This window comes from Poecilia reticulata, linkage group LG9 (genome assembly GCF_000633615.1).
Source record: "Poecilia reticulata strain Guanapo linkage group LG9, Guppy_female_1.0+MT, whole genome shotgun sequence".
Lineage (NCBI taxonomy): Eukaryota > Metazoa > Chordata > Actinopteri > Cyprinodontiformes > Poeciliidae > Poecilia > Poecilia reticulata.
This window is the reverse complement of record NC_024339.1, coordinates 8,391,620-8,403,287: the sequence shown is the minus strand read 5'-3', so window position 1 is coordinate 8,403,287 and position 11,668 is coordinate 8,391,620. Positions and strand designations below refer to the sequence as shown.

Below are 11,668 nucleotides of genomic sequence, written 5' to 3'. Positions count from 1 at the left end.
CTTATTTTCGTTGACGTCAGAATGCTATCACATCCGGGTCACAGAAGGTCGCCGCAGCCGCCATATTGCTGAATGAAATTATCCTAGCTTCAAAACATTATAAAGCGGCTAGCGTGAGCATTTGTGAATATTTCAGGGAATAGTTCTCGTCTAAGATTTTGACCTTCTGCAACCATGACTTAGACCTCATGAAACTAACACAGAAGGCCCACTCGGTGTAAGTAGCAGAGTTTAAATGATTTATGTATTAATTCAACGACTTCTGGCCTGCTAACGAAAACAAGCTAACCGCTAGCACGCGCTCCGTAGAAACGGTCGTTTTAAATGCTGAATGACAGCTTATGTTATTGTAAATATCAAACTATAGCCGCTAGTTGTATTTTAATTAAAGCACTTAATTATGTTCTAACTAAAATATTTTGTATGCAGTTTTATTTTAGAGTAGACTGTTATATCTCTTATTTTAGCGCTGCAAGATAGCGATACGCCCCAGAGCAGATAGTGATGTCTGCGTTACGGGTGTATAAAGCAATCAAAAAATATTTGTTGGCTAAAGTTGTCCGTTTCCCCAGCTATAAAAAACTAGCCTAATTGCGCATTCTTTTATTTTGTATGTTTATAAAAATGGTATTGAAGGCGCATATGTTATAACGGTAATTAAACCCAATGTACAAATATAGTCAAATCATTATCGGTAGTATCATATGCGTTAACGTGCATCGTCTTTGCTTGCATGTTTTTTTTTCTTCCGTATTTGAATAATAGGATCCTGTTGTTTTCTACCGTTCTTTCACTGTACAAACGTGTCAAGATGGGTTATAATTCAATCATATAATACTAATATTCTTGTTAGACAATTACATTATAAAGGTTTCCAGAAACCTAAAGAGATACAGCTTATATTTGTATAATTTGTATCACATCTTGATTAATGTCCTTATTTTTGTTTATTATTCTGTATGGTTTTTGGCGGCCTCTTCTTGACTGCAACTTGGTCATGAATATTCTCTATAACCCCCTTTAACTAGGACACTTAATTTCTTAAAAGGATTATTCCTTCAAGGTTAAGAGTTGCGTTTAGCACTTGGAGGTATAATTGAGTCACATGAGTCAATGATATTAAATGCATTAGTAACATTTTCCAAAGATTTGATTGTTAATTTCAAAGATCATTAAAAGGTTTTTCAAATTATTCCAAGCTCATGTATATCTGTAGCATTTTTTTTCATTTATAATTTTGGCATAATTTGTCTTGCAGTCCTATTAAACAATTGACATATTTTCTATTTTTATACATGTTGCAGTAATATATATTGCCTGACGTGAAGAATACCTTAAAGTAAGGCAAAATATTTGAGAAGGAAAAAATAATTGAGCAAAGAAAAAAAAGGAAAACTTTATCATCATTACAGTTGTAGTGATGATAAAATAGTAGGTACTTTAAATGTGATCTTGTTCATGGGTTAATGTGGCAGACATGTTTAAATCAAAAGATTAAAGTTTAAATATTTGTTTGAATTTTGTTGAAAAGCCATTCATACATTTGATTTTAATAGCACTCGAGAATAGGTTCTTGAGATGACAATGCTCTGAATACAGTAATTGAAAATTCAGCGACTGGAACTAATTGAAAAATAATTTCTGGTGAGTGAGGATACATTAAGATATTAGAAAAAATGCATTTGCAGTATTGTATTGATAAAAGTGAAGATGACAATATTGACTTTAACTGACATTTTCCTTACTCTGTAGAGTGTCTGCCACTAAATTAGTCTCAAACGCTAGTATTGCTTCCAAGCAAATCATATATTGGACAATTAAATTGTAACTTATTGTGTTTAATTTAGCCAAATTAAGAAGTCCGTTTAATTCTAATTGTGTAGACGGGCAGTGCACTCTTAAACAAGTCAATACTTGGTTGGCAAACCAGAATAAGACGTCTGGGGATCCTTGTTTTCAGTTCCTTTGGTGAAAATAATTTTTTCATGTTGTCTCTTTTCCATAGATTGTGTTCACGCATAGCAACAGTGTCACGCAATGCACCATGGAAGTGGATCACAGAATATTCAACGACAGCTCCAAAAATCCAAGTCTGTCTCTGGGTCAGAAGCCGAGGAGCAGCAGCAGCAGCAGCCGTCTATGGCAGCTACACAACAACAAGCTACAGTTAGCCACCCTCAGTCTCCTGTGACCACCTTTTCCTCTGCTGCCAGCCCTTCAGCCCCTCAGTCGCCCAATTATCAGCTCATCATGAGTCGGAGCCCAGTCACAGGACAGAACGTGAACATCACATTGCAAAACGTGGGTCTGGCTGCTAATCAGCAGATCACTCTAACTCCACTTCCCATCCAGAATCCAGCATCGCCTGGGTTCCAGCACAGTGCATCTCAGTGGAGGTTTGAGCATGCTCCATCCTCCTACATTCAGGTCACCTCACCCGTGCCCCAGCCCATTCAGCCCCAAAGTCCTACTCAGCATAGCCCCGTCTCTTTACAAGGTGTCACTAGGCCAGGGGCCCCTCCTACGGCATTGGGAGTCCGTGGACAAAGCCCCACACGGTTTGTTGAAGCTAGCATGATAGTGCGACAGATCAGTTTAGGCAGCCAGTCGGGAGGAAGCCATTTTGTTTATCAGGACGGGACGACACTCGCCCAGCTGGCCCCCCCACCCGGCCAGGTTCAACTTGCCTCTACAGGAGCTCCAGGCTCAGTGAGGGAACGGAGGCTCTCTCAGACTCATTCTCAGACCGGTGGCACCATCCACCACCTTGGCTCTCAAAGTCCCGTTGCCGCCGGTACGACACTCCCCACTCTGGGCAGCCCTGGACACATCACCACTTCCAGTCTACCGCCACAGATTAGCAACATCATCCAAGGGAAGCTGGGGCGCCCCATCGTCTTCGAGAAGACTGCACAAGGTGTGGTTACCGGAGTGGGAACCCCAGCTACAGCGACGTTCAGCATACCTTCCTCCATTCCACCCTCTAGTGCTTCCCTCACGAGTCCACCGCCTGGGATCAGCAGCAATCCTCTCGCGTCCACCAGTATGACCGCTGCTTCCATTAAGAAGCAGGCTCCCAAGAAGCTAGAGGAGATTGCTCCTGCTTCTCCTGAGATCGCCCAGCTGAGAAAGCAGTGCTTGGAGCACCACACCAAGAAGATGGAGAGCCTGAAGGAAGTGTTTAAAGAGTACATGGTTGAACTGTTCTTTCTGCAGCATCTTCAGGGGAATATTATGGACTATCACGCCTTTAAGAAGAAACATTGTCACCCCTTAAATACTTACCTGAGACAGAACGATTTGGACCTTGATGACGAGGACGACGAAGAAGAACAGTCGGAGGTTATTAATGACGAGGTACCATAATGTGTTGTTTATAATTTTAGATTGCGTTCAACAGAGATTCACCAATCAGGTGGCCAGAGAGCAGAATAAGCCAATTTGTCTTTACTCCCCTCTGTGATCAGCAAGTCAAACACTGAGGGATATGGTTTGTTTTTGTTAATCTAAGAAATCCCACCATTTTGGTGTGCAAACACAGTAGCAAACAGCATCTATGTTCATTTACTTTTTCAGTGAGAGTACATGAAAATCACAGAAAGTGGCAACCCTGTGGGATTTATTTATTTTTTATCACTTTCCAATGGGGTTTCGCGAGATTTTCCCCATTGCAGTTTATTAAAAGTCAGATAAACATCTGGTATATTTGTAATCTTATACATCTTTTACTTTGGATTTCAAAGAACAGGTTCCCAAAACACATTTTTCACTGCTTTTCCTTCTTAAGGTGAAAGTTGTTACAGGAAAGGATGGTCAAGCAGTGACACCGGTTGCTATAGCAACACAGCTCCCTCCCAATGTTTCTGCTGCTTTCTCTACCCAGCAGCAGTTTCAGGTGATACAGGAAATATTTATTTTCAAAACTAGTTGCATAGTTTTTCTACAACTTTGTTAAAATTCACATACATCAGATATAAACAACCTAATCGCTAAAGATGTTATTTTTCAGGTACATCAAGGGGGAGCTTCAGGCGCCATTTCAAACCCTGGAGACATGGATGCCTTTAAGAGGCAACAGGCTATGGTGCAAACAGGTAGGGCAAGAGTTGCAGCCTCCTGTCTTTCCGATGTTGCTTTGTTTCCCCCCACCCCCGTTTGCTTTGTTTTTGTTTGTTTTCTTTTCTCCTTCTAATTGCTTCTGCTTTTAGATATTTGGCATCTTCTACTAGCGCTTCTGTGTTGAAGGCTTAAACGGAGGAAGAAGAGGTGACCTGTAAGGTCTTCGGAAGGTCACTGCTCTGTGCCGAGTGCCTTTTTTGCGTTATGAGGGTATTGTGTGTTTTAAATCCCAGATCAGGCTAAGAGGCCCCGGATTGACGTTGGTCGCCATGGGCTGATTTTCCAACATCCTGGTGTAGCTCCTTTAGGATCACCTGGCGTTCCACTTCAGCAGCTAATGCCGACTGCGCAAGGTAGGAATGCCACCACCAGGCCGTTGTGTGTTCTGTTCGATGCTGCTGGACCTAAGCCCTTCCTCAGACTTAAAAAAAGTGAATCCCAACATTTATCTTCAACAAACCAAACTCCAGGAAGCGTCATCAAATTGATCTTCATCCATCTGCTGGATTTCTCAGCAGTCTACAGGAAGTTCAGGCTTAGCTGTACCAGCACCAGCTGTCTCTGTCAGGATAAATGGGGAAGAAGACAATCCATTTCTGAAGAAGAGTAGCCACTCAGTGGGAAGATGCCATGTCTTAAGATTTTTTTTCCCTTGTTTCTTTGGGTTTCCTTGTTGATCACCTGATCGTAAATCATCTCTTCTTTTCCGAAGTTTGTTCCTGTTTGTCATTTTTGTTTGGACAGACCTTCCCATGCTGATGGATTTCCATCTAATTTGGAGGTGGATCACAGAAAGTGGCAACCCTGTGGGATTTTTTTTATAAACTTTTTTATCACTTTGCAATGGGGTTTCGCGAGTTTTTCCCCATTGTAAGAATCCACCCGACACTTTTTGGTTTTCCATTGCCATGTCGTCACAAACCCGTCTCCCATTGTCCATCTCTGTGCCGGATTCCGAATCATCTTTCATCAGCCTTCAGGAGTGTCTTTATCTCATCTTAGTCTTTTGTTGGTTTCCTTCCTTATTATCCTCATGACATTTTGTTCTGACTTGGCTTCTTTCCCCTCAGCCTAAGTAAGAGGGGAATCATTTCGGAGGAGTTTTGTTCACGGCGCAGGTTTTTGCGATTGTGGTGATGTGGGTGTGTCAGGGCCAGGTGTTGATGGCGTCTAGGCAAGATGATGTGACGTGCAGGGAGGTAAGGCAGGTGCTGCTTTAGTGTGCACAGCTCTGCTCAGGCCTGCTGTCTGCAAAACCCCATGTGTGTCCTTTTTGCTCACCTTTGTGCTTCGTCTTTGTGTAAGGCATCCAGATGCCTTGGTTTCTGCACTTACATCGCTTCATGCATGCTAAACATATGCTGTCCTTGTGAGTGTCTGCTCTCCTTATTTTATTTCCCCTCTCCTTTTGCTGTCTTTATGTTTTAGAAGTTCTTTTCATGTTTATTTTGAAGTTTGTTTTGTCTCGAAAAACCTCTTATTGCATGTACAGTTTTATTTCTGTTTTTTAACCACATTCTCTCCGCATTTGAAATGCAGTGTTTTGGTTTTGCATTAATCAAAGTAGTGTTTCATTTGAGAGACATGTAGATTTTCATATTGGTTTCATTCTTCTGTAATCATTTTGCTGTATGAGTTTCATTAGTTCTGCTCTGATCATCAGGCAGTAGTTACTCTACTGTTAATGAATATGTTTAGTTCATTAAGCAGAGGTTTAAAGAGCTCTGAATTCTAAAGTGCACACAGCCGTTTAAAAGGTAAAAGTGTAATTGCACGAGGTGTCACTAGATTCAAATTATTTAACTTTGATTTAAGGGTCTCTCAAATAATTCTAAAGGGAGAACTATTAAAAAACTTTATTTTAGTTTTTTTATATACTTTAAGGAAAAAACAAAATGCGAAAAATGTGAACATTTCCTTTTTGGCTTATTTTAAACGTTTTTCTTTGTTTTGCTCTCTGTACTACTCTTTTGTTCTATACTTTGGTTGCCATGTATCCAGGCGGTATGCCACCTACTCCTCAAGCAGTCCAGCTCGCAGGACAGAAGCAGAACCAGCAGCAGTACGACCCATCCAAAGGACCACCCGTCCAGAACGCAGCCAGCCTGCACACCCCTCCTCCTCAGCTACCCAGCAGGCTGCCGCAAGGCGCCCTGCCGATGACGAGCATACCCCTGGCTCAGTTAGTGGAGAATTCGACTCATCCTGGTGTGCAAGTCCACGTGCAGGCAGGCGGGCCTGTGCTGGCTGCCATAAACCCCCACACACAGCTTCAGTCCCAGCTGCAGCAGATGCAACCAGGTGTTCATATACAGCTGCAGGCCCAGCAACAACAATCACAGACAAATCTGCAACCAGGACAAGCGGTCAGTATGTGTGGAGGATAAAATCTGATGTGGATGATTCCGGATCGATTAACAAACATCAAACCTTGCATGGTTTACATTTGTGTCATAATTTACTTTATTTACTTACATTTTGTTTGACAATAAATTCAGTTGAAATAAGACCAAAGGATTACTTCCAGCAAGTTTTTCTAGATAATAATATTTGAAAATGTTCATATTCTTATTTCCATAGACGGTGGCACTTGCTCGTCCCGGTACCGATCCGAACCAGCCTGCTCAGAGGATTATGACTAACTCGGTATCAATAACATCCGTGGTTCCCGCTGCCGTGTCTGCTGCCAATTCGAATCCAGCTCCACACACAGCAGGTTCTCTTCGTCCTCTCGGCTCTAACGTCAACCCAGGAACCCCGTCTAAACTGACGGGAACCAACGGAATTTCTTCTGTCAAAATAGGCAGCTTCAGTCAAAACACGACCGCTCAGACCCCACAAGAAGGCTCCCAGGATAGGCAGGTTGAGCAGGCCAAACTGGTGAGTTACAGAAAGTTGTAGCGTCATATTGTTTGAACCTCTAGTTTCATTATAACCTGTTTTTTATGTCAGTTTTTTAAGCAGTCTTACTGGAAGAATGTTTTTTATGTTTTTAAGAATATTGAGTAAGTAATTGTAAAGCTGGACTGTGTGTTGAAAAACTTGTATTTCCATTCTTTCTCGAAACAAATTAAACAGCCAAAATGACAGATGTCATTTTTGGATGAAATAGTTCTGATCTTGACTTTTAATCTGCACTTTTTGTATTTCAGGAGAGTCAGGTACACCAGCGCATTTCCGAGCTAAGGAAGGAGGGTCAGTGGTCAGCCAGCAGGCTTCCTAAGCTTATGGAAGCTTCACGTCCAAAGTCCCACTGGGATTACCTCCTGGAGGAAATGCAGTGGATGGCAGCGGACTTTGCTCAGGAGAGAAGGTGGAAGGAAGCCGCTGCAAAGAAGGTTTGATACTGAACAAAATGTGAAACTAAGAATTTGCACTATAAATGACAGATTCAACTATAGGAAATTCCTCTTTGAACTTGTCTTTGGTGGCTCTGTTCTAGCTTGTTCGTACATGTGCTCGTTACCATCAAGAACAGAAGAAAAATGAAGAAAGATCACAGAAAGAAAGGGAAGTTCATCTTCGTCATATTGCCAGTACGATTGCCCGAGAGGTAGAGTTCTTCTGGTCAAACATTGAGCAGGTAGATGTTTGTTTACTTATGTATTGCTCTTATTTGTGAATACTTTTGATACCAGTCTAAATAAAAGATTTTCCTTTTTAAGGTTGTAGAAATTAAACTGCAGTTTCAAATCAATGAGAAGAGGCTTAAAGCACTTGGCCCACAAAAAGCAACAGGTACAAGCCACTTAAACACGGATAGTAAAATAATTTCATAGTTTTGTTGTGTACTTTATTTAATATATTCACTGCTTTTCTCCTGGTCAATCAACAGCAGAAAAAGTCGATAAAACGGTAGGTACTGTCCTGACGTTTACGTCATTGCAGGTCTAATCTTAGATAAACTTTGTGATATAAGAAAATCTGTATGAATTCATGGTTTCCTTTTCCATTTTGTAGGAGGCAGCCAGCACTGGTAGAAAGAGAAAATCAAGTTTTTTCTTGGTGGATGAAGAGGGTTAGTTTTCAGTGTTATCTAGAAAATAAAATAAAATAAAAGCTGAACAACCATAAATAATTCACAATTGGGTTTCTTTTAGCCACTGATGAAGAGACCACCATAGAGGAACAGGAAGTCATGGAAGGAGAAACGGACCACAAAGCAGAATTGATCAACCTTGCAAAAGATGGTACGTGATTATAATGTCTCATTAAACATTTTTTGGCGTGCTGTTTGAGTTGATATGTTTTTATTTTTCCTAAAATTGCAGTCAATTGTAACGTTAGACAGATGTAGGTAGACCCATCGTTGCACATTAAATATTGAGGATAATATTTTTAAGCATTTTGGCAGAATCGGGATTAACATGTAGAACATTTATGTTTTATATTCTCCTATATTAACCTTATAAGTTGAAAACCAAACTTTGTCTGTTGCTATTTATGTTTCCTAATTAGCAGGTTTACAAAATAATTAAAACATTTTCGACAAATTTTTCCAAAAGAAATTTTACATCTGTCTAATCCCATTTGCTAATGTATTTTTCCGCCTCTTAATGAGGATAAAATACTCTTGGTAAAATGTTATAAATACTAATAATTTTATTTTTGCTTTGTTAAATATGAGTTCTATAAAATCTCATCACTAGTCAAATAAACATGACTTTTTTTTTTAATCCTTATTTAAATGTGAATTAAACATAAGCAAAGTTTAAAATCATTTTTCAGATTTTAGACTTGCTACACATTTGCTTTAATAATCCATCATTACCACATTCTTATTAAATAATCAAAGAAAATTTTATTTTTGTTTAGATTCAACTACAGGAAATTCATATTTTTGTTCAGATACCTATGTGTCTGAACCACACAAGTGTTTCAGGTGTATTTATTAGATTCCTCTCTTTCTCAAGGAGTGTCTCAGAATTTAGATTTCTCCTAGAAACACAACTTCCTGCTATTTTTTCCCCTCCCGCCTGTTTTTGTCTGTTCAGTTTCTTTTTTTTTTTATTCCAGGCCAACTGTAATATTACCTAATATAATAATATATATTTAGCTGTAGGCTATAAGCGATTCTTGTTTGTGCTGTAGTCCAGTTAGGCTGAAGGTAGCAGACCTAGTAAGCAACATTTTAATGCCGTCACTCCCTACTGGTATAAAGCTAAGGTAATAGCCTACATGCTAATGATAAAAAGTAAACAACACTTAAACTGTATTATCCACTTTAATATTTTTCATGCTAAACATATGTTAGCCAGTTGTTATTGTTTGTTAATGTTATTCTTTCTTTTTTTTTTTTTAAAGCTGAGATGTCTTTGGATGCTTTAAAGAAACAGTATGGCGGTGCCTATGCTGATGACTTTGAGTGGCCTCAGCCTAGTTCTTGCTCCGATGAGGATGATGTGGAGGAGACTGAAGGTGCCTTTTTTTGTATTTTAATTAGGGTTTTCAGTCATTTTCTTTCATCCTTACTGCTGGGTGGTGTCCATTTTTACCATTCTGTATCCATTCTTTTTACAGAAATGGAATGTGTTCCAAGCAGTCCACCGGAAGCAGTGGTAATTGACTCTCTGCTCAGCATGGACCAGCAACGCAGTGCAGATAAATCTACGTCTAACTCAAATGGGAAGGCTGGTAGAGACATCGCTGAAGTGGCAGCTGCTACGGAGCTCCTCCTGCCCAAGGGCAGCCTCAGAATCACTTCGTCTGTAAGAAAAAGGAAATTCTTCACTCAAAAAAAAAGAAAAAAAGTTTCTATTATTTTAAACTGATGTTACTGTTCCATCTCACTAGACCCGCAGTCCAGCGCCTGTTCTGTTGCATGGGTTGTTGAGAGAATATCAGCAGATTGGAGTGGACTGGCTGGTAAACCTTCATAAGAAACGACTCAATGGCATCTTGGCTGATGAGACGGGCCTTGGCAAGACTGTGCAGACGGTGGCTTACTTGGCCCACCTAGCTGGTCAAGAGGGTATGTGGCACTTCAAAGTTCAGTATGAATTTGCTGTAGTTCTTGTTTGTTATTTTGCATTTTAAACACTTCTTTTCTCCACAGGCATTTGGGGACCCCATCTGATTGTAGTGAGAACTTGCAAGTTGTTGAGTTGGGAGCTGGAGTTCAAACGCTGGTGTCCTGGTCTTAAGATTCTCCTCTACCTGGGTAACAGAAGGGAGCGCAGATACAAACGAATGGTGAGACTTTTTGTATTTCATACACTCATTGTTCATTATTTTAAAAAAAGTTTCACCTTCACCAGTTGCTGTTCATATTGTAACATGTCATTTGATTAATTTCAGTTATGGGAGGACTCCAACAGCTTTCACGTGTGTGTGACGTCTTACAAGCTGCTGATGAAAGACCAGAGATATTTTCTGAAGAAAAGATGGAGACATCTGGTTCTAGACGAGGTGCAACTCATCAAAAACATGACAGAAAAGCACTGGGAAACCATCTTTTCTCTCAGAAGGTACTAGATGTTTACAAATTGTCTCTGTAGAATTATATTCGCAGGATATTTCACATAATATCACTGACATATTTCTGTGACTCTCCCAGTGTGCAAAGGATCCTTCTTATCCACACTCCACTTCAAAATACGCTGAAGGAGTTTTGGACCATGATCCACTTCCTGTTGCCAGGAATTACCAGGCCGTACTCGGACTTTCCTATCAAAGCTGACTCAGACGAGAACCAGGACTACTGCCACAAATTGGTTATTCGTCTGCATAGGGTGTGTACTGTCCCTGCATGTTCTTCTGATTGTAAAATTGTCAAATGGGATTTTGATCTATATTCCATAATTCTTATTAGTAATGACAATCTCTCTTGTGTTACTCTGCAGATGATCCAGCCGTTCATCTTGAGGCGCTCTAAAAGGGATGTCGAGAAACAGCTTCCCAAGAAGTACGAACACATCCTGAAGTGCCGTCTCTCAAATAGACAGAAGACTCTCTATGAGGACATCCTTACACAGCCTGGGTGAGATATCTGACTGTCAGCTCCTGCAGAATAGTGGCAGCACCAGTTGGCAAACACATAGTAGAACTGGCACATTGTGTCTGGAAAATACATAATTCCCTCCCCTTAATGATAGAAAATATCCAGCTCTACGTCTTGTGAATTTTGATTTCTGGAGGGTTTTTTTCTAGTCCTGTTTTGTGTATTTTTCCAGGACGCAAGAGGCACTGAAGTCGGGTCATTTTGTCAGTGTGCTTCAAGTTTTGATGCAGTTGCAGCGAGTGTGTAACCACCCCGAGTTGGTGGTGCCGAGAGAAAGCAGCAGCTCCTACTTCTACTCTTCTCTTAAGTACAACGTGCCATCACTGGTTCTTGGAGCTATTGAGAAAGACTCAAGCCAAGTATGCCCTGATGTCGCTTTTGATCCTCAAAAAATGCTTCTTTGACAATTATAAAAGTTATTTATTATCAAACTGTAAAAATTCCTCATTCAGTGTAAACACATTAAGCTTAATTAATTCTTTGTTGTGTTGTTTTCTATTTTCTCTTTCCCTTTCTCTTTCTAATGGTTGAGTTTTACTCTGTAAAAAT

At 40.3% G+C, this 11,668-nt stretch overlaps 1 protein-coding gene across 8 annotated transcripts in view; it reads left to right on the top strand.

Annotated features, from left to right (window-relative positions):
* The first annotated feature begins 51 nt into the window (after window positions 1-51).
* ep400 (E1A binding protein p400) overlaps window positions 52-11,668 on the top strand; it is a 34,011-nt gene continuing 22,394 nt past the window's right edge. For 4 of the 8 annotated variants that reach the window (XM_008417493.2, XM_008417487.2, XM_008417488.2 and 1 more), the window contains exons 1-21: window positions 53-217; window positions 2,006-3,357; window positions 3,788-3,895; window positions 4,010-4,094; window positions 4,353-4,472; window positions 6,121-6,485; window positions 6,700-6,999; window positions 7,272-7,457; window positions 7,562-7,702; window positions 7,785-7,857; window positions 7,955-7,974; window positions 8,080-8,137; window positions 8,220-8,309; window positions 9,424-9,537; window positions 9,640-9,827; window positions 9,913-10,090; window positions 10,175-10,311; window positions 10,417-10,586; window positions 10,676-10,850; window positions 10,962-11,098; window positions 11,292-11,478. In XM_008417493.2, the coding sequence (XP_008415715.1) occupies window positions 2,038-3,357; window positions 3,788-3,895; window positions 4,010-4,094; window positions 4,353-4,472; window positions 6,121-6,485; window positions 6,700-6,999; window positions 7,272-7,457; window positions 7,562-7,702; window positions 7,785-7,857; window positions 7,955-7,974; window positions 8,080-8,137; window positions 8,220-8,309; window positions 9,424-9,537; window positions 9,640-9,827; window positions 9,913-10,090; window positions 10,175-10,311; window positions 10,417-10,586; window positions 10,676-10,850; window positions 10,962-11,098; window positions 11,292-11,478 (4,152 nt within the window). In that variant the 5' untranslated portion in view covers window positions 53-217; window positions 2,006-2,037. Of the gene's footprint in view, window positions 218-2,005; window positions 3,358-3,787; window positions 3,896-4,009; window positions 4,095-4,352; window positions 4,473-4,726; window positions 5,319-6,120; window positions 6,486-6,699; window positions 7,000-7,271; window positions 7,458-7,561; window positions 7,703-7,784; window positions 7,858-7,954; window positions 7,975-8,079; window positions 8,138-8,219; window positions 8,310-9,423; window positions 9,538-9,639; window positions 9,828-9,912; window positions 10,091-10,174; window positions 10,312-10,416; window positions 10,587-10,675; window positions 10,851-10,961; window positions 11,099-11,291; window positions 11,479-11,668 lie in introns of those variants that run through there. The other 4 variants (XM_008417490.2, XM_008417489.2, XM_008417492.2 and 1 more) reach the window with 4 other exon arrangements.